This window comes from Oryctolagus cuniculus, chromosome 5 (assembly GCF_051225735.1).
Source record: "Oryctolagus cuniculus isolate XC-2025 breed Fujian yellow rabbit chromosome 5, ASM5122573v1, whole genome shotgun sequence".
Classification (NCBI taxonomy): Eukaryota; Metazoa; Chordata; class Mammalia; order Lagomorpha; family Leporidae; genus Oryctolagus; species Oryctolagus cuniculus.
In genome coordinates this window covers 126,362,757-126,388,215 of record NC_142871.1, presented here as the reverse complement: position 1 = coordinate 126,388,215, position 25,459 = coordinate 126,362,757, and the positions used below count along the sequence as shown (strand labels likewise).

The following is a 25,459-nucleotide window of genomic DNA, read 5'->3' as shown; positions in this document are numbered from 1 at the left end:
ACTAAAACCAAAACCCAAAACACCCTTGTTAGAAAGGAGGACTTTGTGGACTGGGAAATCCCTTACCACTTGCCGGTACTTGTTTACATTCTCTTGAAGTGTGTTAAGTAGAAAACTGAAGATCCTTTCCATGTTCTGGGTTAATGTTTGCTGGATGTCCCTTCTCCTCTGAGGGGGAAGTGTCTGAAAGGTCACGACGTCCTCTGCCAGTCGCAGAAGGATGAACATCACTAATTCTGTCTGTGTTTCCTATATCAACAGAAGTAAGCTAGTTAAACCAAAGCCAAACGTCTTTTGTCATTACAAGCACGACCAAAGGCTATTTTCCGTTGATAAAACCACCACCATCGCCAACAACAGACAGACCCTGAAGTCACCCTAAGAGCAGGCACACTGGATTCATACCCCCTGCTTGGAGAGGGTGTCCAGCTCCATCAGCATGTCAGGCCAGTGCTGTGGCCACTCCCGCTTGATCATCTCCACTACAATTCGAGACAGAACATCTTTAATATGGTTCTCTTCTTCCAAGATGTTCAACGTTCCCTGAAAAAGAACGAGATTAAAAGGTCTGCAAAGGAAAAATACGGGTGGTAAAAAGTGTTCAAAACTCATCCATACGCCTGCTTTTAAACTAAACCGAACCAACCAACCTGTTCTTCATGTCTGAGTCATCTGTCCTGCATTCTCAGTAATCATTCTGCCCACTTACAACCTAAGTGCGGGTTACACCAGCTAATAAATGACTGCCTCAAAGAGAGCTAGAAAAACATTACTGTTCTTTTTATTTTATTGCTTTTTCCAAAATTAATTCATCTGAAAAGCACAGCAACAGAGAAAGACAGAGAACAACAGCCAGTGCTGGGTCAGGCCAAAGCCAGGAACTCCACTTAGGTCTTCCATATGGGTGGCAGTGACCCAAGTGCTTGAGCCATCACCTGCTGTCCCCTAGGGTGTGCATTAGCAGGAAACCAGATGGGAAGTAGGGGTGGGACTTGAACCCAGGCACTCTGATATGGGATACAAGCATCCCAAACAGTGGCTCATTCACTGTGCCACAACTCCTGCCCCAATACAACTGTTCTTTATAAACTGAAGAGATGCTCACATTGATTTTTTATTTCCTTTGAGGGCTAGAGTAAAAAAGGATAGAAATAAAAAGTACAGTGAAGCTAATGAAATAGAAAGCCATGGAGGAGCAGCTATTTTCCTACTGGAAGATTTAGAAAAACTATTTCTGGATATGTCTTCTTCTCAAGTCTGATCAACACTAATGAAGTATGACTTCTAGTCTCCCCAGAACTAGCAAAATAGACATCCTAGTTAGGTAAGTTAATTAATTTTGTGGGGAATTTGTTCTCCTGTTAAAGGCACTAGATTTGGGGGTTAAGAAGGACAGGAGTTCCACCTTTCATATCCATTGCAAAAGAAAAAAAGACTGTGGATTTAAAATGTTTAAAATCATATTCTGGGCCGGCACTGTGGCACAGCAGGTAAAGCCGTCGCCTGCAGTGCTGGCATCCCATATGAGCACCAGTTCAAGTCCCGGCTGTTCCACTTCCGATCCAGCTCTCTGCTATGGCCTGGGAAAGCAGAAGATGGCCCCAAGTCCTCGGGCCCCTGCACCCACATGGGAGACCTGGAAGAAGCTCTTGGCTTCAGATTGGCCCAGCTCTGGACAACTGGGGAGTGAACCAGCAGATGGAAGACCTCTCTCTATGCCTCTCCTTTTCTCTCTGTGTAACTCTTTCAAATAAATAAATAAATCTTAAAAAAAAAAAAAAAAAAGAGAGAGAGAGAGAGAAACAAGCAAAGTAGACCAGTGTTTCAATCAATTTAAATCTAAGAATCTTATTTGTTCATTTGTTGAATATGAGCATATTAAATCTCCTTTGCTCTCTCTTTACAATGTAAAAAATAGAAGTTGACACATAAGAGTGATTAATTAAACCTAGTATGAGAAATGTGATGAATTATGACTTCTTGTGAGGGCTGCTGTTTTTACCTTGCAAGCAACAGTAAACAGGATAGAAAGAATACTGTCTGATTTATGGAGGAGTGAATTTTTACACAAATGCTACATTGAAGAAGTCAGGCCTCATCTAAACTGCCTTGGAAACACAAGTCTTCCAACCACCCATTCCTTACATTTGCAATAAGCTCCATGACACTGTTCTTCAGATAGACCTTCTCCAATCGAGACATACTGTTCCACCGAAACCTGCCCATGAAAAGGAACAAAACCAATAGAATCATGTTAGAAGTCTTTTCTTCACAAGAGAATAGCTTTGATTCCCGCATTAGATTATGCTGGAGATTTCATTAGGAAATCATACTTTTTGATTTTATACTCTTCAGAGAATGGACTAAATCATCCACATTGAACCAAAATATTTACTATAGAAAAATTATTGGTTTTATACAAGCAGTGTTCATCAACTGGACTCTGCACAGGACTTGTGCCACAAACCAGCTTCCCCCATGATTTCACTGATGGACCAACAGCGAAGACACGTCCAGGACAACTCAACAGCGTAGCTGCTTTTCAGAAACTGCAAGCTCTCGTACTACGAACTCCTTTTTCTGTGCTGGCTTACAAAGTTAGAACATAATTCTAGAAAAGATGTGACTTAAGTCTTAAAAGCTGACTCTTCTGATAAATGTTGAGGGCAGGAGACTCAAATTAGGCTGGGATTTCGGTCACTCTCTCAATATCTTGCTTTGGATGCACCATTCAGAGAAGATAAAAAGGGCAGAGGGGAACACACTGCCCAATCGGAGATTCATTCACCTATATGCTGCATTAAAAAAAAGAGGACAGAGATCTGCTGGTGCACGGTAGGAGCTCTAAACGCTGGACAAACGACCAGCAACTGTGAACCAGTCTTTGCTGAATGCGTCACACGTACTACGCACTCTATGTGGATAAAGAAAGGGAAGGGAAAGATTAAGTCCTGCATGAAGCTTCCCGGAGGTCCTGGCAACGTCCTGGGGACTGCTTCTTCCTACTCACCTAAAAAGCACCTCTATAGGTTATATAAGAAAAACACGATTTGCTCCTCACAGATTTCAGAGGTAAGCTCCTTACTTGACAACGTGTTCCAGGATCTGAAGGCCAAAATGTCTGACGATGGCAATTTGTGTTTTCTCAGCCAATCTCAAGCCACAGGGAACACAGATTGGGCACTTTTCTTTAAATTCTTCACAAAACTGAAAGAAGGAAAGTTAGTGTCTCCTTTGGGAGCTAAGTGAGGGTGGAGACTAAAAACACTTCATGCTGAGAAACTCCAACCTGGGCTACATTAAGTTGCAAAACCTAGATGCATATTATACGAATAAAGAACTGATAAATGCTTCTTCCACTGTTGTCATTCCATGTTTCCCAGGCTATGGTCAACAGTGGTGGCCACACTAATGGAAAATAATTGGACTTAAAGGAGTAAAAAATTGTTTCACAACATAGACCTGAACTATCTTGGGAGTGAAATGATAAGTCCTTCCTAGGGACTTATCACAGCTGGGTTTAGGTGACAGGTGTATCCAGAAGTACTGCAGGACTCTCCACTTTTGTGTCCACTTGAAATATTTCACAAAGGAAACACAAACAGAACCCAACGGTTTGATTCTAAACCCTGTGGCACACATCTCTCTAAAGTTTCCCTCAAGCAGCACTCACTCTGCTTTATGAACTTACAGCACTCAAGTTATGTCCAGCACAAATAGCCTCTCTTCAAGGGCCACTTCCTACCACGCACCTAGACTGTCTGACAGGGGGATACTGCTCATCTAGTATTCACATCCCCGATGTATCCCCAAACTGCAACGCTGACTCAGTCCCCAGAGCCAAGCATGGTGGAGTCAAGAAAACTACTTTCAGGAAACCCAAAGCGCCCATGTGAAGATGCAAACTAAGCGGTAGAAGTTCAGCTTTGCGCGAAAGAGCTTAAGAATATCCCCGGGGCGGTGTGTGTGTGTGCGTGTGCGTGAAGGGGGGGGGGGGTTAATCCAGGAATGTCCAAAACACACATGGGAGCGCGAGGCGGTAGGGACCTAAGGAAAGGCGCTCCAGGGAGGCTGGAGGTCGGCTGGGATGGCCTGGGGAGCGAGGGTCGGCAGGGAAACGCCGAGGGCGAGGGCGGCCAACACGGAATGAAGCCGGGGCTGGGTGCGGGATCTGCACGTGCGCTAGAGGCCGGGGGGCTTGGGGGACGCGAACCAGAGCAGCCGGATGCCAAGGGATCAGGGCGCCACGAGAGCCGACCGAAGTGGGGCAGCGGGCTGGAAGGGACAGGGAGGAGGGGCGCTGAGAAGCAAGGGGCAGCTCGGGACCCCCCGGCGCGTGCCGGGCGCAGGGCAGGCGCGGCGAGCGGAGGAGGCGGGGGCTGGGAAGAGGCCGCCAGGGAAAGGAACGCGGGCCCGGGGCAGCCAGGTCCAGGGGCCGCGTGGGCAGGAGGCGGCCCGGGTGAGGGGCGGTGCTGGGGCTGCCGCGGCTCGGGGAGGGTCTCAGAGCGGGTACGGGGCGCCAGGACCCCAGCTACCTTGAGTGCTTCCAGCCGGTAACGCTGGGTGGAGCTGGGGTCCATCATGACCGTCACCGCTTTCACCAGCTCCTCGCACAGCGCGTTCACTTGATCCATCGCCATGGCTCGTGCCACGCGCCGCGACCGCGCACTACGGCCGTCCCGGGAGCACGAGGTACCGACGGCTCCCTCAGCGAGGCCACACGTTGGTACCGGGCCGCGGCGGGCTGGGGGCGGGGGACGGGAGGTGGGAGGAGGAGCGTGAGCAGCAGAATGCTCCAGCCGGGAAAGACCCGGCGCTGCGCACGCGCCCGACCCTCCACTGCGCACGCGCCCACGGAAGTGGCGGCTCCCTTATGACGGTTGCTACTGGGTGGGCGGAGCGGGAGGCGGAAGGGCTGCACCGCGCAGGCGCGTCAACGGCCCTCCGCGGCGCGCGCGCTGTCCGACCTCAGTCGAGAGGGCTCGCTGCTGAGCGCTTAGCGCTTGGCCCGTCCTACTCGGGCAGAGCGGCCGGTTTGCCCAGAAAGGTTGCTTTGCCACTCCTGCTCTGTTTCTCTGTCGTCACAGGGAATAAATCTCTCCGGAGACTCATTGGCCCGCTCCCAGAAAGGCGACAAGATACCCAGGATCCCTTCGTTTCCCTTCGAGTGGGCGCGGAGCCCGGTGTCCTCGGTAAGAAAATTTAGACCGCTGAGTAGCGTTCAGGGTTTGCATCTTGTCTTAGCTGTTGGTTTTATGATATAGCAGTGAGTGGCGAGCCGACGGGACGTGAAACGAGGAGCTAATGACTGGTGTTGTCCCATAAGATAATGCTGTTTTTCCCCGGTTGCTCGTAAGCCGCCCTCTTCGCTTGTACTTATTTTAACTGGAATGTGCTGTTGTCTGTCTGGCACCAAACGTGCTTTGTGGGAGTTGGGATAAATCAAGATATTTAAAGATGAATAGAACTGCAGTGGTTGAAGATTTGTGCAGTTTTGATACTTTACCAACTGCTGCAGATGAGACTTCAAAGTCGTGTGGTCGTTTTCCGAACGCAGGGTTTGGGCAGGAAGTGTGTTTCATTTTCCATGTTTTATAAAGCTGTTGCTTTCTCCGGTCATTACGTAAACTGGAAACCTTAGCCGCTTCGTTGTCTCTTGAAGTCGGCATATCTGGCTTTGTGATTATGGCCTCAGTTAAATGTTTGGTGGACCTAAAATCACTGCTTATTATCTAATACGGTTCTTACTTCGTGTTTTTTGTGGCAATGCTGGTTTACTATTTTCTGGCTTTATCTGTTCCAATACAATAGAAAAGTCCCTCTAAGATAAAGGGATTTCAGCCGTGTTATAGGTTAAATTATCACGTTCTGCCTGTTTTAAGTGGATTGTCAATTGGAATTTTTAAGAAGTTAATGCCTTGACTATTCTGATGTTCTTCTTTTTTTTTTCTCCACTGTTTTGCTGGTTATGTAGTTGCAGGAGAGTTTTTGCAAGGTGAATGTTGATTTTTGAAAAACTTTTTTTAGAATACAGTTGGGTGCTCACTCAACTGTATAACCTGTGTTTCTTGTATTTAAATCGTAAATTACTGATGTTGCCATAAATATCTCATTAACTGTAGGTCAGTGGTTCCCAAACTCTGCTGCTGATTGAAGTTGCTCAGGCACCTTTTAGAAATCATAATGCCCAGGTCACACTCAGCACCAGTTACATTAGGATGTCTGGTGGTGGAAGCCAGATATCGATGCTGTTTAAAGCTAGTTCCCATCTCCAGCCAAGTTTAGGAGCCACTGCCTTATATTCCTTCTTCCAGATTACCGACGGTGTGAGTGATGGAATTAGCATCCATTCTGATGCAGGTAGAGTTTGTTCTCCCAGTCTACTGGTCATACCTTGGTGTGTGTCTTTCGTGTTCTGGTTTACATGAATGGGCATGAAATCACTGTGAGAACACTACAACGCAGTTGTCACGGGCAGGTTCCACGGTTGGCTGCCTAGTGATTCAAAATTTGAAGAGAAACAGGATATTTGCATATTCTCAAGGTATCCTTTCCCAAGATGTGTATTAGTTACAAAAAGAAAAACAGTAGCTTTGCAGCGGGAAACCTGGCCAATACCATATTAACTTTCATGGTTAACATAATCAGTGATGAGATGCTGATATTATGTACCCTTCCTTCCATATGATACATTGAGAAGCACCCATCGCTTCTATTGCTGTTCTTGGCAGAGATGCATCTCTTCATGAGAAAACATCAGATAAGCCCAAATTGAGAGTTTTTATTTTATTTTTTTATTTTTATTTTTTTTTACAGGCAGAGTGGACAATGAGAGAGAAAGAGAGACAGAGAGAAAGGTCTTCCTTTACTGTTGGTTCACCCTCCAATGGCTGCTGAGGCAGGCGCACCGTGTCGATCCAAAGCCAGGAGCCAGGTGCTTCCTCTGGTCTCCCATGTGGGTGCAGGGCCCAAGCACTTGGGCCATCCTCCACTGCACTCCCGGGCCACAGCAGAGAGCTGGCCTGGAAGCAGAGCAACCAGGACAGAATCCGGCACCCTGACCGGGACTAGAACCCGGTGTGCTGGTGCCCAAGGCGGAGGATTAGCCTATTGAGTCATGGCGCCGGCCTGAGAGTTTTTTTTTTTTAAAGATTTATTTGATAAAGTTATATAGAGAGAGGGAGAAGAGAGACAGCGAGAGGGAGAGGTCTTCCAACATCTGCCGGTTCACTCCCCCAAATGGCCACAAAGGCCAGGGAGGGGCCCAAGTACTTGGGCCATCTTCCACTGCTTTCCCAGGTGTAGTATCGGATCTGAGACTTGAACCAGTGCTGACATGGGATACTGGCCTTGCAGGCAGCAGCTTAACCCTCTGCTCTATAGTGCCAGCCCAGAGAGACATTCTTTTTTTAAGATTTATTTATTTGGAAGAGTTACACAGAGAGAGAAGGAGCAGCAGCAGAGAGAGACGTGTCTCCTACGTGGGTGCAGGGCACAAGGACTTGGGCCATCTTCTGCTGCTTTTCCCAGGCCATTATTAGGTAGCTGGATCGGAAGTAGAGCAGCCAAGACTCGAACTGGTGCCAATATGGAATGCCAGTGTCTTAGGCAGTGGCTTTACTTGCTATACTATAATGCCAGTCTTCGAAAAGTTTAAATTAAAAATATTTATTTATTTAAAAGGTAGAGTGACAGAGATAGATCTTTCTATCATTTGCTCACTCTCTAAATACCTACAGCAGCTAGGGCAGCAGCAGAGTGGTATCCTTAATTGTGTTTGGAATCAGAAAAAGGACATTAGTTGGAAAAAAAATCACTGAAATCCAAATAAAATATGTAGTTGAGTTAATAAAAGGAGTCTTCAAAAAGTTCTGAGAAAATGTGCATTATCTTTTAATTACATTTTTCCCCGAACTTTTTGAAGTACCCTGGTATTATACCAATATTCACTGTTTGATTTTGATAACTGTGCTAATAAATGTTAACATTAGGGGAAACTGAGTATGTAGAAACCCTACTATTTTTATTTTTGCGGTTTACTGTTATTTTAAAAGAATTTCAAAATACAAAGAAGATCTCCATGAATGCTGTGATGTTAAAAATCATTTTCTGCTTCTTTTCCCTGAACTTACACTTGAGAGCTGTCAATCAACTGTATTAACTGTTACTTTCTCCCTAGTGATTTTGCATTGTGGTTATAATTTGCATTTCCTATGACTAGTGATGTTGAACTCAATTTCATGAGAATATTGGTTGTGTGTGTGTGTTTTTTTTTTTTTTTAAAGAGAGGGAAAGACAGAGATCTTACATCTGCTAGTTCACTCCCCATATGGCTTCAACGGCCATGACTGGGCCAGATGGAAGCCAGGAGCTTCTTGTGGGTTTCCCAGGTGGGTGGCAGGGGCCCAAACACTTGGGCCATCTTCCACTGCTTTCCCAGGCTATTAGGGAGCTGGATCAAAAGTGGAGCAGCCAGGACACGGACCAGTGCCCATATGGATGCTGGTATCCCAGACAGTGGCTTTATTCTCTATGCCACAACACCCACCCCTTGGCTATTTATTTTCTTTTGCGAAGTGTATAGTTCTTGAGGGAATGAAAACTGTTTTGCTGTTTTATAAACATTTATTTTATTTATTTGAAAAGCAGAGTTACAGAGAAAGAGGGAGAGACAGATCTTCCATCCACCAGCTTACTCCCCAAATGGCTGCAATCGCTGGAGTTGAGCCAGGCCAAAGCCAGGAGCCAGGAGCGTCATCTAGGTCTCCCACATAGGTGCAGGGACCCAAGCACTTGGGCCGTTCTCTGCTGCTTTCTCAGGCCATTAGCAGGGAGCTGATCAGAAGTGGAGCAACCAGAACACCAATAGGCACCCATATGGGATGCCAGCATTGAAGGAGATGGTTTAACTGGCTACACAATGCCAGCTCCAGATGAATGTTTTCTTTCTTTCTTTTTTTTTTTTTTTTTTTGACAGGCAGAGTGGACAGTGAGAGAGACAGACAGATAGAAAGATCTTCCTTTGCCGTTGGTTCACCCTCCAATGGCTGCCGCGGCCGGCGCGCTGCGGCCGGCACACCGCGCTGATCCGATGGCAGGAGCCAGGTACTTATCCTGGTCTCCCATGTGGGTGCAGGGCCCAAGCACCTGGGCCATCCTCCACTGCACTCTCTGGCCACAGCAGAGAGCTGGCCTGGAAGAGGGGCAACCGGGACAGAATCCGGCTCCCCGACCGGGACTAGAACCCAGTATGCCGGTGCCGCAAGGTGGAGGATTAGCCTAGTGAGCCGCGTGCCGGCTGATGGATGTTTTCAAAACTTGTACCAATTTATTCTCATGCCAGTCATCCGTGAAAGAACAGAAATATGGTTTTCCAAGGTACTTTGGGTTAGGTACCTTTCTAACTGTCCATGAATAATGTCTTACAGGAAAATGTCTACTGGACAAGATCGAGTGGTGGTTCTGGTGGACATGGACTGTTTTTTTGTTCAAGTGGAACAGCGGGAAAATCCTCATTTGAGGAATAAACCTTGTGCAGTTGTGCAATACAAATCATGGAAAGGTGGTGGGTATGTATCATTTTAACTGTTTAACTTTTTTTTTTTTTTTTTTTTAAGATTTATTTATTGGGGGCTGGCACTGTGGCATAGCGGGTAAAGCTGCTGCGTGCTGTGCCGGCATCCCATATGGACGCCAGTTTGAGTCACGGTTGCTCCACTTCCGATCCAGCTCTCTGTTATGGCCTGGGAAAGCAGTAGAAGATGGCCCAAGTCCTTGGGCGCCTATACCATGTGGGAGACCCAGAAGAAGCTCCTGGCTGCTGGCTTCAGATCAACTCAACTCTGGCCATTGCAGCCAATGGGGAGTGAAAAGATGTTTATTTATTTGAAGGGCAAAGTTAGAGATAGTGACACAGAATCCTCCATCTGCTGATGCACTCCCCACATGGCTGCAACAGCTGGAGGTAGGCCAAGCAAAGGCAGGACAGCCTGGAACTCCTTCTGAGTCTCCCACATGGCAGGCAGGGGCCCAAACACTTGGGCCTTCTGCTGCTGCTTTTCCCAGGCACGTCAGCACCAAGCTGGATTGGAAGTGGAGCATCTGGGACTCGAACCAGCAGCACTCATATGGGATGCCTGTGTTGCATGGTAACTTAACCTGCTGTGCCACAGTGCCAGGGCTCATTATAATTGTTAACTGTTGTTTTCATCTATGGGAATACAGTGCTGCTGTGCTGGGTCCTGTTTTTGAGATTTTGGAACTGCTGTTGGCATCTGTGGTCAAGAAATGCCTAATGTTACATGCCAATATGCTACTCATGTTTGTGGCTATTAGTTATAGCCTATTAATTGTTCTTGCTTGTGTTCATGTAATGTTTTTCTGTTCCCTCTGTTTTTCTAACCTTAGAATAATTGCAGTGAGTTATGAAGCTCGAGCGTTTGGGGTCACTAGAAGTATGTGGGCAGATGATGCAAAGAAGTTATGCCCAGATCTTCTTCTGGCACAAGTTCGTGAGTCCCATGGGAAAGCCAACCTCACCAAGTAAGAAAAAGCATCTTAAAGTTGAGAGAACATAGAGGAATTGGAAATAATATTCTGTGTTTCAAATTTGTTTTGTGTAAATAATATCTGAAAAAGTTACCTTTTGTTTGCCATCCTATCTATGAAATGAAAACAGACTTTGATATTGTTTCAGGAATAGTATAGGATCATTATAACCTGCAACCTGCCGCCTTTGATACCCATTCAATTCCCTAACTGTTTAAAAATGGGCTGTTAAAACCTAGTATCAGTTCCCATGTTATCATTCCAAAAGTCAAAAATGTTGAAAGTAAATAAATCGATTGGAACTAAGAGCTTTTTTAGGAAAGACTGAGTCAAACTGACATTTTAATGTGATATCTACAAATTTGCTAGAATTGAATAAGCTCAGCGGAAAAAAAAATTTCTTATTTTTGAATTGAATTATCTCTCCTGACATTTTAGAAGTTTAGTCTTGGAGGCCGGCGCCGGGGCTCATTAGGCTAATCCTCCGCCTAGCGGCGCCGGCACACCGGGTTCTAGTCCCGGTCAGGGCGCCGGATTCTGTCCCGGTTGCCCCTCTTCCAGGCCAGCTCTCTGCTGTGGCCCGGGAGTGCAGTGGAGGATGGCCCAGCTGCTTGGGCCCTGCACCCCATGGGAGACCAGGAAAAGCACCTGGCTCCTGGCTCCTGCCATCGGATCGGCGCGGTGTGCCAGCCGCAGTGCGCCGGCCGCGGCGGCCATTGGAGGGTGAACCAACGGCAAAAGGAAGACCTTTCTCTCTGTCTCTCTCTTCCACTCTGCCTGTCAAAAAAAAAAAAAAAAAAAAAAAGAAGTTTAGTCTTGGAAACATTTATCAGCATAGCTAGTCATGGGTAGGTACAAGCCCTAACACTTAGGTATTGGGCATATATCATAAATCAGGCACTGCGTTAAACTCTGTGTGGGCAATATCTCTTTTAAATTCATGTTGTTATGAGATAGGTACTAGCGTAAGCCCCCTTCATAAATGAATCAAGTTTATAGAAGTTAAGAAATTTAAATTTACATGGCTAAGTAGAAGACCGAGTATTCACACCAATTTTTTGAGATTCTAATATCCATTTTCATATAGTATGGTATATTGTATTTTGTGGTGTTTTGTAGGGATCATGCTAAGGCTTGGGACTTGAGCTGTTTCATGAATTACAAGTCTTTAAGTAGAGTAGGATAACCAACCCCACATTGGAGTTAATGCCAAAAAAGAAGATTCAACTGGAGATTAATAAGCTTAACCCCCAAAACAGAATTAACTCAGCTAATGACATATGTTGCATGGCATTGAATAGAATTTTATACTATTATAGATAGTATAACTCCCCTGAAATATATATTGTTGACTTCAAAGTATGATGCAGAAAAATCATACTCCGCCAACTTTAAACTTTAAAATCTTCATCAAGTAATAGTGGATTTAAAAAAAAAAAGATTTATTTATTTATTTGAAAGTTTGAGTTACACAGAGAGAAAAGGAGAGACAGAGAGAGAGAGAAGAGTCTTCCATCCATTGGTCACTCCCCAGTTGGCTGCAACGGCCAGAGCTGGTCCAATCTGAAGCCAGGAGCCAGGAGCTTCTTCTGGGTCTCCCACATGGTGCAGGGGCCCAAGGACTTAGGCCATCTTCTGCTATTTTCCCAGGCCATAACAGAGAGTTGGATTGGAAGTAGAGCAGCCGGGACTTGAACTGGTGCCCACATGGGATGCCAACACTGCAGGCGGCCTCTTTACCCGCTACGCACAAGTGCCGGCCCCAGTAACAGAGGATTTAAAAAAAAAAATCTGGGATAAGTATATAGACCAGAGAGTTAATAAGATTTAGCAGTTTTTAATTAGCAATAATTGAGATAGTTTTAAAATACTATTTGCAGAAACATACACATTAAATATTGTATTTAAGATTTTTCTAATTTTCTTTTTTTTTAAAGATTTATTTTACTTATTTGAAAGGCAGAGTTACAGAGAGGTACAGGAACAGAGAGAGAGAGAGAGAGAGAGAGAGAGGTCTTCCATTCACTGGTTCACTCCCCAAATGGCCGCAAAGGCCGGAGCTGAGCCGATTGGGAGCTAGGAGCTGCTTCTGGGTCTTCCATGTGGGTGCTGGGGCCCAAGTGCTTGGACTATCTTCTACTGCTTTCTCAGGCCATAGCAGAGAGCTGGATTGGAAGTGGAACAGCTGGGACTCAAAGTGGTACCCATATGGGATGCTGGCTCTGCACTCAGCAGCTTAAACTACTATGCCATAGCACCAGCCCCAGATTTTTCTAATTTTATTAAAAGTACCTTGGTGTAATTTGCGTAAGAGACTGAAGAAGCACTCAAATGTTACAGTAGAGTATCCTATTCTGGCTCTGTGTGTGTGAGTAGATTGCTCTCTTTTATTCTTTGAAGCCCTGTGCTCTTTGTAGTTAAAGTAATGACTAAAAAGAAGAAAGAGGCTGGCGCCGCGGCTCACTAGGCTAATCCTCCGCCTTGCGGCGCCGGCACACCGGGTTCTAGTCCCGGTCGGGGCGCCAGATTCTGTCCCGGTTGCCCCTCTTCCAGGCCAGCCCTCTGCTGTGGCCAGGGAGTGCAGTGGAGGATGGCCCAGCTGCTTGGGCCCTGCACCCCATGGGAGACCAGGAAAAGCACCTGGCTCCTGGCTCCTGCCATCGGATCAGCGCAGTGCGCCGGCCGCAGCGCGCCGGCCGCGGCGGCCATCGGAGGGTGAACCAACGGCAAAAGGAAGACCTTTCTCTCTGTCTCTCTCTCTCTCACTGTCCACTCTGCCTGTCAAAAAAAAAAAAAAAAAAAAAAAAAGAAGAAGAAGAAGAAAGTAAACACTTCTCTAATTCTGTCTTGAGAATGTTTAGGAACAATAATTGCACTAGTTTTTCTCAGTGTCTTAGTAGAGGTACAAATATTTTCATTTTTCTGGTAAGTATATTCAGTAGGAATAAAGAACTTTAAAATACATACCAGGTTCAGACTCAAGCAAAGCAAATATCTACATAATGTCGTGGAAAGGTAGTTTTAAAGCCAGAGGAGTGAGTTACTATAGTTTGAATAGAAGGTGTGTGGAGATTGGTGTGCCTGAAGGTTGTCTGTCTGCCTAGAATGCGTCATCACATTGTAGGTGCCTGTTCTCAGCCTGACCATTTGTGTTATCTTCAGTGTGATCATTTGAATTTAGTGGATCTAGAAGTGACTGGTTGGGGTAAGTGTATGTGTATGTATGTTGATGACCTGTCCACATGTTAACGAAACTCACCATTCAAGTATAAAGCCCATATGTCAGTTTTTTATTTATAGTGAAAAATACTGTTCTGAGGAAGGCCAGATAGACTCTGGCTCACTGGTCAGTGCAGAGTTTCTTGTAACTTACCTGTTATTTGCAGACAGAATTAGAAGACTGAATGATAAATATATGAAAATAACAAAAAGGGATTAGGTGATCATAATACAGTGTTTTCCAGTTAGTCTAGTTCAAGGGATTCATTTCCTCTTGAGAAAAATACTTGCCATGGGGCTGGCGATGTGGTGAAGCAGGTTAAGCTGCTGCCTGGAGCTCCAGCATCCTATTTGGGTGCCAGTTCATGTCCTGGCTGTTCCTCTTCCGATCCAGCTCTCTGCTTATGGCTTTGGAAAGCAGTGGAAGATGGCTTAACTGCTTGGGCCTCTGCACCCACATAGGAAACCTGAATGAAGCTCCTAATCCTGGCTTTGGCCTGTCCTAGACCTTTGGTGCCCATTTGGGGAGTGAACCAGGAGATGGGAGATCTCTCTCTCTCTCTCTCGCTCTTGCTCTCTGTATGTGTGTGTGTGTAAGTGTGTATGTATGTATGTATGTGTGAGTGAGCCTCTCCCTCTCCATAACTCTGACTTTCAAATAAATAAACAAGTATATTTTAAGAAGAAAAGTTCTTGTCATATAGATAAGTCCATGGACTGAATGTGTTCTGCCTCGGTAGTGCCAGCCTTATGTTTGCCTCTGTGGTTCTTCCTTTCTTTGCTCTATCGCTGACCATTTATTTACCTGCTCACTGACCCCTTCTGTTGGGTTACTAGCTAGTCTCTGAAGCTGCTTATCTTTTCATTATGTTTATTGTTCATTATGGGAGGGAGAATGGGGACCAGCAGTCACAAGGTTGCTTACTTTGTTTGCTTACATATGTGATTCTCAAACTTAGGTATCGAGAAGCCAGTGTTGAAGTGATGGAGGTAATGTCTCGTTTTGCTGGGATCGAACGTGCCAGCATTGATGAGGCTTTTCTAGATCTGACTGATGCTGTGGAAGAGAGACTGCAGAAACTACAAGGTCAGCCTATCTCAGCAGACTTGTTGCCAAGTACTTACATTGAAGGGTTGCCTCAAGGCTCTACAACAGCAGAAGAGACTGTTCAGAAAGGTACTTCCATAGCATCATATTCTCTGCTTCCTGCCCTTGGAACATGCTTTGCTCGATCATTCTGCTGCTGCTTGGAATGATTGAAAGGAAACTTAAACTACAGACTGAGTGAATCGCAAGGACTCACATGGAAGGATATGCAAATTCTCTTATCTTTCCAGGTATATGGATATTGAGAAGCTGTGAAATCTGAATGAAAGTAAATTTTTCTTTAGATAAGACTAGAGCAGGTGAGTATTTGCAATAGAAGGCAGAAGATTGAGGGCTCCAGTCATTCACAGGTTAATTTACATAATCAGAACTTGGTTTCTTAATCTGTAAGAGGAGTTATCTTTTTTAAGGAAGAGCCTCAGGTCATTCAGAATTTCTGTCAGTTCATAGCACATTATGCATAATAGGCTGTACAAATCCTGGTGTATCTAGTATGTCTTTTTAGTTATGTCTGTATCATTTATACAGTATTATTTTGAGTATGTGCTTTTTAAAAAATGCAAGATGATTATGTTATAGGTCTCATTCTTTTTTTTTTAATTTTTTTCCAATGGCTATTCTAGAAGTCTGTCGTATGGCTGTATTTAGATATAATTGATATCATGTACCTGCAATGTAATCCATGGTATAGATGCACTGTGTTTGCAGACCATTTTCCATAGTGATGAACTCACTGGTCGCTCCTGACACCCTACTGTGTATATTATGGGTGTCCTTACTCCTCCATCCCATGGGTGGATGTCTTTGAGAAATATTTTCAGGGGTCAACTGCTATGTCGTAGGGTAAACACACGTACTTGGTTCACCAAGTACTGCTGAATTGCTCCTCAGAGCAACACTGTAACAGTTCACATACCCACAGCATTACACCAGAGTTCCTGTTTTCCCCTCATGTATTTTACCTCCACCTAGTATCATGTAATGTTTAAAAATATTTGCCAATGTGGTAGCTTATTTTTTGATTCACAAGAATTCCTTGTATATCACAGTTTCTAGTCCCTTGTGTGTTTTTGACATTTCAAATAGCTTCTTTCAAGTCTGTTATCTATATGTTAACTTTGTTAAACAAAGATTCTGACTTTTAGACCATCAGTGTTTCACCATGGCATTTTGAATCTTGCCTATGAAATCTGTTTCTATGAGAAATTTGCAAAGCTGTTTTTCCTACATTTTCTTCTGTTTGCTTTAGCATTTATTTTTAGAACTTTCAATGATATGGAGTTGTTTTTTGTTGTACTTAGTTTAGGGAGCCACTTTAATTCTTACAATGAGCCAGTTTTCCCAGTATTTATTTATTACATGATCACTTCTTTCTTCAACCTCCCATATCTTAAAAAAAATAAAAATATTCATTTGAAAGGGTTAAAAGGAGAGAGAGGGAGAGATCCTCCACCCACCAGTTCAATCCCAAATGACCGCCATGCCAGGAACCTGGAATTCCACCTGGTTTTCCTGTGTGGATTTCAGGCCCAAGCACTCAGGGCACCATCCACTGCTTTCCCAGATACATTAGCGTGGACCTGGATTCAAAATGGAACAACTGGAATTTGAACAGGCGCCTATATGGGACACTAGTTATTTTGAGTAGTGTGTAGTGATATCACATTGTGGTTTGAATTTTCATGTCCCTGGTGTTAATGAAGTTGAGTATACTTTTATGTTTGTTAATCAGTTGATATCTTTAACATCAAGTGCCTGTTCAAATCTTTGGTTCATTTTGTTGTTGTTAGATTGTCTTGATTCCTTTTATTTATTTATTTTTTATTTATTTATTTTTTATTTATTTTTTTGACAGGCAGAGTGGACAGTGAGAGAGAGAGACAGAGAGAAAGGTCTTCCTTTGCCGTTGGTTCACCCTCCAATGGCCGCCGCGGCCGGCGTGCTGCGGCCGGCGCACCGTGCTGATCCGATGGCAGGAGCCAGGTACTTCTCCTGGTCTCCCATGGGGTGCAGGTCCCAAGCACTTGGGCCATCCTCCACTGCACTCCTGGGCCACAGCAGAGAGCTGGCCTGGAAGAGGGGCAACCAGGACAGAATCTGGGGCCCCGACCGGGACTAGAACCCGGTGTGCCGGCGCCGCAAGGCAGAGGATTAGCCTATTGAGCCATGGCGCCAGCCATATTTTTTTATATATTTTTTAAAGACTATTTGAGAAGTAGAGAGTTACAGAAAGAGGGAGAGACAGAAAGGTCTTCCATCCGCTGGTTCACTCTCCAAATGGCTACAACACCCGGAGCTGAACCAGTTCAACGCCAGGATCCAGGAGCCCTCTTCCAGGTCTCCTACACAGGTATAGGGGCTCAAGCACTTGGACTATGCTCCACTGCTTTCTCAGGCTATAGCAGAGTGCTAGGTTGGAAGAGGAGCAGCTGGGACTTGAACCCAGCACCCAGCTGCTGAACAGAGATTCTTAATTTGGTCCAATTTGTCCGTCTCTCTCCCCAACCTTCATAGATACTTTTTATGTCCTGTTCAAGAAATCTTTCTTTACCTAAAGATCAAGAAGATACTCTGTTTTATTCTAGAAGCATGCCTTTCACATTTAGAAATATGATCCTGTGAAGGAGGTGGAAGTGGGTGTGGTAAACAGAGATTAAGTTTACTTTTATAAATTATATAATGAATATCCAACTATTATGTCTTTATGAAAGCTGTGTTTTTTTCTATAAAGATCTTGTGCATTTTTTAAATTCATAGGTATTTTAAATTTTTGTTGCAATAGTGACTTATTTTTATATTTTTATTGATGTATAGGGGAATGAATTTTTTGTTAAGTTCATCTTTACTGTAAAAAATGTTAATCTGTATGAAGTACTTTAATAAATAAAATGCTTGAAGATTAAAAATTTTCTTAAATTAATACAGTAAGAGCTTGCTTTTGTGATAACATTAGGTTATGATAGTTGTAGGTACCAGATCTAAGGTAATTTTCATAAGAATAGGGTCTTCCTTTTTTTAAAATGGAAAAATCTGAAAGTTGAATTCAATCAGATTTCAAAACAATGAATTTTGCATCTGGAGGCTTTGAACAGAGTATCTACATCTTTTTCTTAGCTACTTACAAATGGCTGTCTTCAGGAACAGTGTATCTATTCACCCCTTTATTTGTAGCAAATAAATGTGAACTGCTTTGTAACAGTCTTCTTACATTTGTGAGAACTCTTTCAGTAAAAACTTTTGAAATGTAAACATTTAGCAAAAGGAAACTTCTTGACACACATCTGTAACAAGTTAACTTCTAGAGTGACTTGTAGGGCAATCTGATATTATTTGAACAGTAAAAATTTGTCCAGAAAAAGCTCCAAGAGAGAAAATAAGATGCACGATGTACAGTTTCTTTTGGCTATTGAACACTTGTATGCTGTACCACTAACATGGTATATGGAAAGTTTGCTGTAGCACTGCCCAGGGAAGCTTGTGATTTAAGGACAAGGCGGAATTATTTTATTCCGTGATCCTGAGATAGCAATTAGTCAAGAGGAAAATATGTGGAAAATATAATAGTAAAAATGTGCCACTTATGAAAAAAGTGCAAAGTTATGGTAAATTACATTTGATAATGAAAAATACCAAATTTTTCATTGTTATTCTGGGATCAGAGTCAGAAATTTAATTATAAGAAAGGTTTTCTGGCCGGCGCCATGGCTTACTAGGGTAATCCTCCACCTGTGGCGCCGGGACCCTGGGTTCTAGTCACGGTTGGGGCGCCAGATTCTTTCCTGATTGCTCCTCTTTCAGTCCAGCTCTCTGCTGTGGCCCGGGAGTGCAGTGGAGGATGGCCCAAGTGCTTGGCCCTGCACCCCATGGGAGACCAGGAGAAGCACCTGGCTCCTGCCATCGGATCAGCGCGGTGCGCCGGCTGCAGCGCGCAGGCTGCGGCGGCCATTGGAGGGTGAACCAACGGCAAAGGAAGACCTTTCTCTCTGTCTCTCTCTCTCACTGTCCACTCTGCCTGTCAAAATAAAAAAAAATTGTTTATTTGAAAGAGTTACAGAGAGAGAGAGAGAGAGATCTTCCATCTACTTGTTCATGCCCCAAATGGCTGAAATGACTGGAGCTGCGCTAATCTGAGGCAAGAAGCCAGGAGCTTCTTCCGGGCCTCCCATGTGGGTGCAGGGACCCAAGGACTTGGGCCATCCTCTGCTGCTTTCTTAGGAGCTGGATCAGAAGTGGAGCAGCTGGGACTTGAACCAGCCCCCAGGTGGAATGCATCTATCACAGGAGTGGCTTTCCCCACTATGCCACAGTGCTGGCCCCCAGAAAACTGTCTTTCAGGTGACAGAACCATGTTTGTAGGAAATCCTGCGGGATCTACTAAAGAAATAAAAAACTAGAGTAAGTTTTTAGGAAGGTTGCAAGGAATGAGGTTAATATGTTAAAATCTATGATATTTAGGCCGGCGCCGCAGCTCACTAGGCTAATCCTCCGCCTAGCGGCGCCGGCACACCAGGTTCTAGTCCCGGTCGGGGTGCCGGATTCTGTCCCGGTTGCCCCTCTTCCAGGCCAGCCCTCTGCTGTGGCCCAGGAGTGCAGTGGAGGATGGCCCAGCTGCTTGGGCCCTGCACCCCATGGGAGACCAGGAAAAGCACCTGGCTCCTGGCTCCTGCCATCGGATCAGCGCGGCGCGCCGGCCGCGGCGGCCATTGGAGGGTGAACCAACGGCAAAAGGAAGACCTTTCTCTCTGTCTCTCTCTCTCACTGTCCACTCTGCCTGTCAAAAAAAAAAAAAAAAAAAAAATCTATGATATTTGGGGGCCGGTGCTGTAGCGTAGCAGGTAAAGTCCGCTGCCTGTAGCGCCAGCATCCCATCTGAGCTCCAGTTCAAGTCCCGGCTACTGATCTTCCTAACCAGCTCTATGCTGTGGCCTACAGAAGCAGCGGAAGATGGCCCCAGTGCTTGGGTCCCTGCATCTACGTGGAGACCTGGAAGAGGCTCCTAGCTTCTGATTGGCCCAGCTCCAGCTGCTGCGGCCATTTGAAGAGTGAACCAACAGATGGAAGACCTTTGTGTCTCCCTCTCTCTAATGCTACCTCTCAAATAAATAATTTTTAAAAAGTCTCTGATATTTCTATACACTGAAATGAAAAAAGAAATAGAAATTTAAAAATCAATATGTAGCATTAAAATAATGAAATTATTAGAGGTAGATTTAATGTATGTGAAAACTAGTACAAGAAAAAAAATGTAAAGTGGAAATTAAGATGAGTAAGTCAATAGAGATGTGTGGACCATACTCATAATCAAAAGACTAAATATTATTAGAAGGGCAAAGTGTTTGGCCTAGTAGTTAAGATGCCTGGGTTTGAGTCCCAACTCTAGCATTTGATTACAGTTTCCTGCTGATATAGAGACTTGGGATAAGTGGTGATGGCTCAGGTGGTTGGGTTCCTGGCTCCCAGTGTCAGCCCTGGACCCTAACCAGTGTTGTTGCAGCCATTTTAGAGTGAACCAACAGTTGGAAGCATTCTCTCATTCATTCATTTTCTTTCTCTGCCTGTCATAATTAAAAAATGTCAGTTCCTCTAATTATATTTTAAGCAATTCAACTAAAACCAGCCTCTAGAAATATATAAATACTAATTTAAGTTTATGTTGAACCTTGAGTTAATTTTTAACATGTTCTAATTGGATAATTGGTAGGAAGAAAATTTGAGAAAAACTGGGGAGAGAAAACATACTTTTTAAAAAAATCATTGCTCAGGGTCAGCACTGTGGCGTAGAGGGTAAAGCCGCCACCTGCAGTGCCAGCATCCCATATGGGCACCGATTTGAGTCCTGGCTGCTTCACTTCTGATCCAGCTCTCTGCTATGGCCTGGGAAAGCAGTAGGGGATGGCCCAAGTCCTTGGGAGCCTGCACCTCCATGGGAGACCCGGAAGAAGCTCCTGGCTCCTGGCTTTCGATAGGTGCAGCTTCAGCCATTGCTGCCAATGGGAGTGAACCAGCAGATGGAAGACCTCTCACTCTTCTTGCTCTCTCTCTCTCTGTCTTTGTCTCTGCCTCTGTAACTCTGCCTTTCAAATAAATTAAACAAACAAAAAAAATCATTGCTCATAAAAGATGATAATAATGCAAATATTTGTTGAGCGATTAACATTATAAGACTCAGTCTATTGCTGTAGCTAAGGTTGCCAGAATTTGCATAAGGAGAAATTGACCTCTTATAATTGGTCCTCTAAACTTGCCATTGTTTTTTTAAAACCCTACGTGTCTAAAGTACCTGAAATCTAAGCATTTCTACATTATATAACAAGTACCACCACTTGTCACTTAACAATAGGGATATGTTGTGAAAAATGCACTGTTGGGTGATTTGGTGGTTGTGTGACCCTCACAGCTTGTACCTAGGTTTCTGCTGCACACCTTGGCCATGTGGTGAATGCTGTGAAGTATGTAGTCTGTCCTTAACCACAATGTTTTGTGGTGTATCACTGTAAATACCCGGTTTTTCAAAATTTCTAAATGTGACTTCCTGATTTTTTTTTTTTTTCAGAGGAGATGCGAAAACAAGGCTTACTCCAGTGGCTCGGGTCTCTGGAAATTGAAGGCACAGCCTCTCCAGATGTGCGGCTCACCATGGGGGCTGTGATTGTGGAGGAGATGAGGGCGGCCATAGAGAGGAAGACTGGCTTGCAGTGTTCAGCTGGAATCTCACACAATAAGGTGAATCATAGCCCATTTCAGAGAGAAGCATTAGTCAGTGAAACACAGGCAGGATAGATAAGGGACACTGAAATTATTACAGTCATACTTTGATGTGGGTTATTTAAAATTCGTGTTGGACTCAATGAAAGCATAAGTAATTCTTTCATGTGGGAATTGACATTGACTAGGGTACTTTTTTTTTTTCTTTTTTTAGGATTTATTTGTTTATTTAAAAGTCAGAGTTACACACAGAGAGAAGGAGAGGCAGAGAGAGAAAGAGGTCTTCCATCCACTGGTTCACTCCCCAGTTGCCCGCAACGGCTGTAGCTACACCAATCTGAAGCCAGAAGTCAGGAGCTTTCTCCGGTTCTTCCTTATGGGTGCAAGGGCCCAAGCACTTGGGCCATCTTCTACTGCTTTCCCAGGCCATAGCAGAGAGCTGCATTGGAAGTAGGTTAGCCAGAACTTGAACCAGCACCCATATGGGATGCCTGCACTGCAGGTGGTGGCTTTACCTGATGTGCCACAGTGCTGGTCCTGGGTTATATTCTTATACAGGTTGAAAAATTGTAGAGTGGCTGGCACCTACAGTGCTGGCATCCCATATGGGTGCTGGTTCGAGTCCCAGCTGCTCCATTTCCAATCCAGCTCTCTGCTATGGCCTGGGAAAACAGTAGAAGATAGCCCGGGTCCTTGGGCCCCTGCACCTGTGTGGGAGACCCGGAAGAAGCTCCTGGCTCCTGGCTTCAGATTGGCACAGCTCTGGCTGTTGCAGCCAATTGGGGAATGAACCAGGGATGGAAGACCTCTCTCTCTCTCTGCCTCTCCTTCTCTGTGTAACTTTGACTTTCAAATAAATAAATAAATCTTAAAAAAAAAAAAAAAAAAAACCACGAACCCAACTATTTGATCTAAAACCTGCTTCCCAGGAACTGCTTCATCAGGACGCTGGAGTTGGGAGCCAGAGCCAGGAATCAAACCCAGGCACTCTGATACGGGTTGTGAGCTTATTAACTGCTGTCTTAACCACAGGCTAAAGGCCGGCCTCCATGAGTTTTTTGACACTTCCTTTTATGTGAACTTTCTTTTGAGAAGCACCGTTCCCATCCATTGGTTCACTTCCCAAATGTCCACAATGCTCAGAACTGGGTCTGGACTGGGCCAGGCTGAAGCCTAGGAGCCAGGAACTCAATCCAGGTTTCCCACATGAGTGGCAGGAACCCAGTTACTTGAACCATCACAGTTACCCCTCAGGTTCTGCATTAGCAGAAACCTGGAATCAGGAACTGGAGCCAAGTATCAAACCCAGACCTTCCAGTGTGGCCATGAGTGTCCTAACAGGTAGCTTAACTGCTAGACCAAACACCAGCTCCCATGTTACCTTGCTTTCTTACATGGGGTTGCCTGAATGTTTTATGCTTTTGCTTATTTCCCCTTTTCTATTTAGAGCAATATGGGAAATGGGTAGTAAAATTTTATTGATATGGACCACTATTTAACATAGGGGCAGAATAGCTGGCTTTCTGATAAACTAAGTAATGCATTCCATTCTGACCAGGGCTCATTAAGTAGGCAGTGGCAGCATATCCCTGGTTGCTACCTTCTCTCCCTTCCTCCAGTAAGAGAAAAGGTTTTTTTCTTTTTATAGTTTTGTGGCAAGAAGGGTAGAAATAGTTTCGATCTAATTTAAATCACACTAAATGTTGCCTAACCAAAGTTCCTAAAGAATATGGTCAATTTCAGGGCTGATGCTGTGGCATAGTGGGTAAACCTGCCACTTTTAGTACCAGCATCCCATATGGGCGCTGGTTAGATTCCCAGCTGCTCCACTTCGATCCAGCTTTCTGGTATGGCCTGGGAAAACAGTAGAAGATGGCCCAAGTGCCTGCACAGGAGACCCAAAAGAAGCTCCTGGCTCCTGGCTTCAGATCAGCACAGCTCAGGTTGTTGCAGCCATCTGGGGAGTGAACCAATGATGGAAAACTTCTTTGTCTCTCTGCCTCTACCTCTCTGTTACTGCCTTTCAAATAAATAAATATTTAAAAAATATATATATGTAGTTAATTTTAAGAGTGATTTTATGTTTTTCTTACCATTTATTATTTGTTAAAACCAACACTAAAGTGCTTTATTCTTTGGAAGAAGTTCTGAGGGAGGGTCTGGCATTATGGCGTAGTGGGTTAAGCTGCCACCTGCAACACCAGCATTCCTTATGGGCACTGCTTCATCCTGGCTGCTCCACTTCCCATCCAGCTCCCTTCTGTTGTCCCTGGGAAAGCAGCTAAAGGTGGCCCAAGTGCTTGGGCTCCTGCACCCATGTGGGAGACCCAGAGGAAGCTCCTGGCTTTCACAAGGCCCATCCCTGGCCCCTGTGACCACATGAACCTGGTATAGAATATGAAGATCTCTCTCCCTGTCTCTCCCTCTGTTTCTGTAACTCTGCCTTTCAAGTAAATAAATATATCTTTGTTAAAAACATTCTCAAAGGAGCTGGCACTGTGGCACAGCAGGTTAAAGCCCTGGTCTGCAGTGCCAGCATTCCATACAGGTGCTGGTTCAAGTCCCGGCTACTCTACTTCCAATCCAGCTCTCTGCTATGGCCCGGGAAAGCAGTAGAAGATGGCCCAAGTGCTTGGGCCCCTGCACCCACATGGGAGACCCAGAAGAAGCTCCTGACTCCTAGCTTCAGATTGGCCCATTTTCAACTGTTGAGGTCATTTGGGGAGTGAACCAGCGAATGGAAGACCTCTCTCTCTCTCTCTCTCTCTGCCTCTGCCTCTCTGTAACTCTGCCTTTCAAATAATAAGTCTTTAAAAAAAATATTCCCAGGGATTTAAATTTTATCTTTAAAAAGAAGTTTTTGAAACTTATTTGAAAGGTGCACAGAGATCTTCCATCTGCTGATTCACTCCCTATATGGGTACAACACCCAAGACCAGGCCAGCTGAAGCCAGGATCCAGGGACTCATGTGGGTCTCCCACATGGGTGGCAGGGCCCCAAGCACTTGAGCCATCACCTGCTGCCTCTGAAGATGTGCATCAGCAGGGAGCTGGGTGGGAAGTAGAAGAGCCAGGAATTGAACTAGGTGTGCTGATGGGGAATGTGAGCATCCCAAGCAGCAAATTAAGCACTGCCCCAAACACCTGCTCCTATATTTTTTTATTAAGTGGTGTGTATGTGTGTGTGAGTGTGTGTATGAAAATGTTCACTGTTGGAGGAGATATCTCAGCCTAGTCTCTCACAGATACCAAATTAGGATAATCTGGTAAATTTGGGACTCGAAATGGATTAACTCAGAAATACAAATGATGCAGGGTAAAACAAGTTTGTCTCAGGATTTTCATATGGACATATTAAGAAATGCATTTTATCTGAATCTGTTTGATAGGTTCTGTGCTTTTCAAACTTCTTCAAGTAGAAGGACCTCAAGGAATAGGTGGGGGAGGACAAAATTTCTAGAGGGAAGCTAAGAATGATTATGGGAATAACGTGAGGATAATGATAATGAGTCATGTTCTGTCGCTCTCCCTCTTCGTGGAGGAATGACACAGGACCCTGAGCTGTTCTTTTGTCTGCTCGGCCCTCCCCGGGTTTGCTGCTGGTTCTTCCCGGGTTGGCTACCGACCCTTCCACCTCCGTGGAAGGGCGGCTCCCCCTGCCACTTTCCCCACTTCCGCGGGGGAGCGGCACACCGCCCGCCGGCTCTCTCGGGGGCTGCTCAGATGTTCCTCAGGTGTTCCTGGTGCATGTTGTCTCTCTCCTCCTTTATAGTCCTCTTCCACCAATCCCAACTCTGCTACCCACACGCCAAGCACGCTGCTCTCCTCCAATCAGGAGCAGGATCAGCTCCTGCAGGTCATCACTCAAGTTGGCGAGAG

General features: G+C 44.9%; 2 protein-coding genes across 7 annotated transcripts in view; one reads left to right on the top strand and one right to left on the bottom strand.

Annotated features, from left to right (window-relative positions):
* The window catches only part of XPO5 (exportin 5), a 49,701-nt gene extending 44,842 nt beyond the window's left edge, over positions 1-4,859 (bottom strand). Inside the window, exons 1-5 of one of the 2 annotated variants that reach the window (XM_089333905.1) lie at positions 4,536-4,859; positions 3,086-3,207; positions 2,146-2,218; positions 406-543; positions 67-249 (exon numbers count right to left, since the gene is read on the bottom strand). In XM_089333905.1, coding sequence (XP_089190031.1) covers positions 67-249; positions 406-543; positions 2,146-2,218; positions 3,086-3,207; positions 4,536-4,640 — 621 coding nt within the window. In that variant the 5' untranslated portion in view covers positions 4,641-4,859. The remainder of the gene's footprint in view (positions 1-66; positions 250-405; positions 544-2,145; positions 2,219-3,085; positions 3,208-4,535) is intronic. The other variant, XM_089333904.1, reaches the window with a different exon arrangement.
* A 49-nt stretch (positions 4,860-4,908) lies between these two features.
* The window catches only part of POLH (DNA polymerase eta), a 39,669-nt gene continuing 19,118 nt past the window's right edge, over positions 4,909-25,459 (top strand). The window contains exons 1-6 of one of the 5 annotated variants that reach the window (XM_089333906.1): positions 4,990-5,192; positions 6,315-6,360; positions 9,429-9,569; positions 10,408-10,542; positions 14,727-14,944; positions 21,429-21,598. In XM_089333906.1, coding sequence (XP_089190032.1) covers positions 9,433-9,569; positions 10,408-10,542; positions 14,727-14,944; positions 21,429-21,598 — 660 coding nt within the window. In that variant the 5' untranslated portion in view covers positions 4,990-5,192; positions 6,315-6,360; positions 9,429-9,432. Of the gene's footprint in view, positions 5,193-6,314; positions 6,361-9,428; positions 9,570-10,407; positions 10,543-14,726; positions 15,106-21,428; positions 21,599-25,459 lie in introns of all 5 variants that reach the window. The other 4 variants (XM_002714695.6, XM_089333907.1, XM_008262963.5 and 1 more) reach the window with 4 other exon arrangements.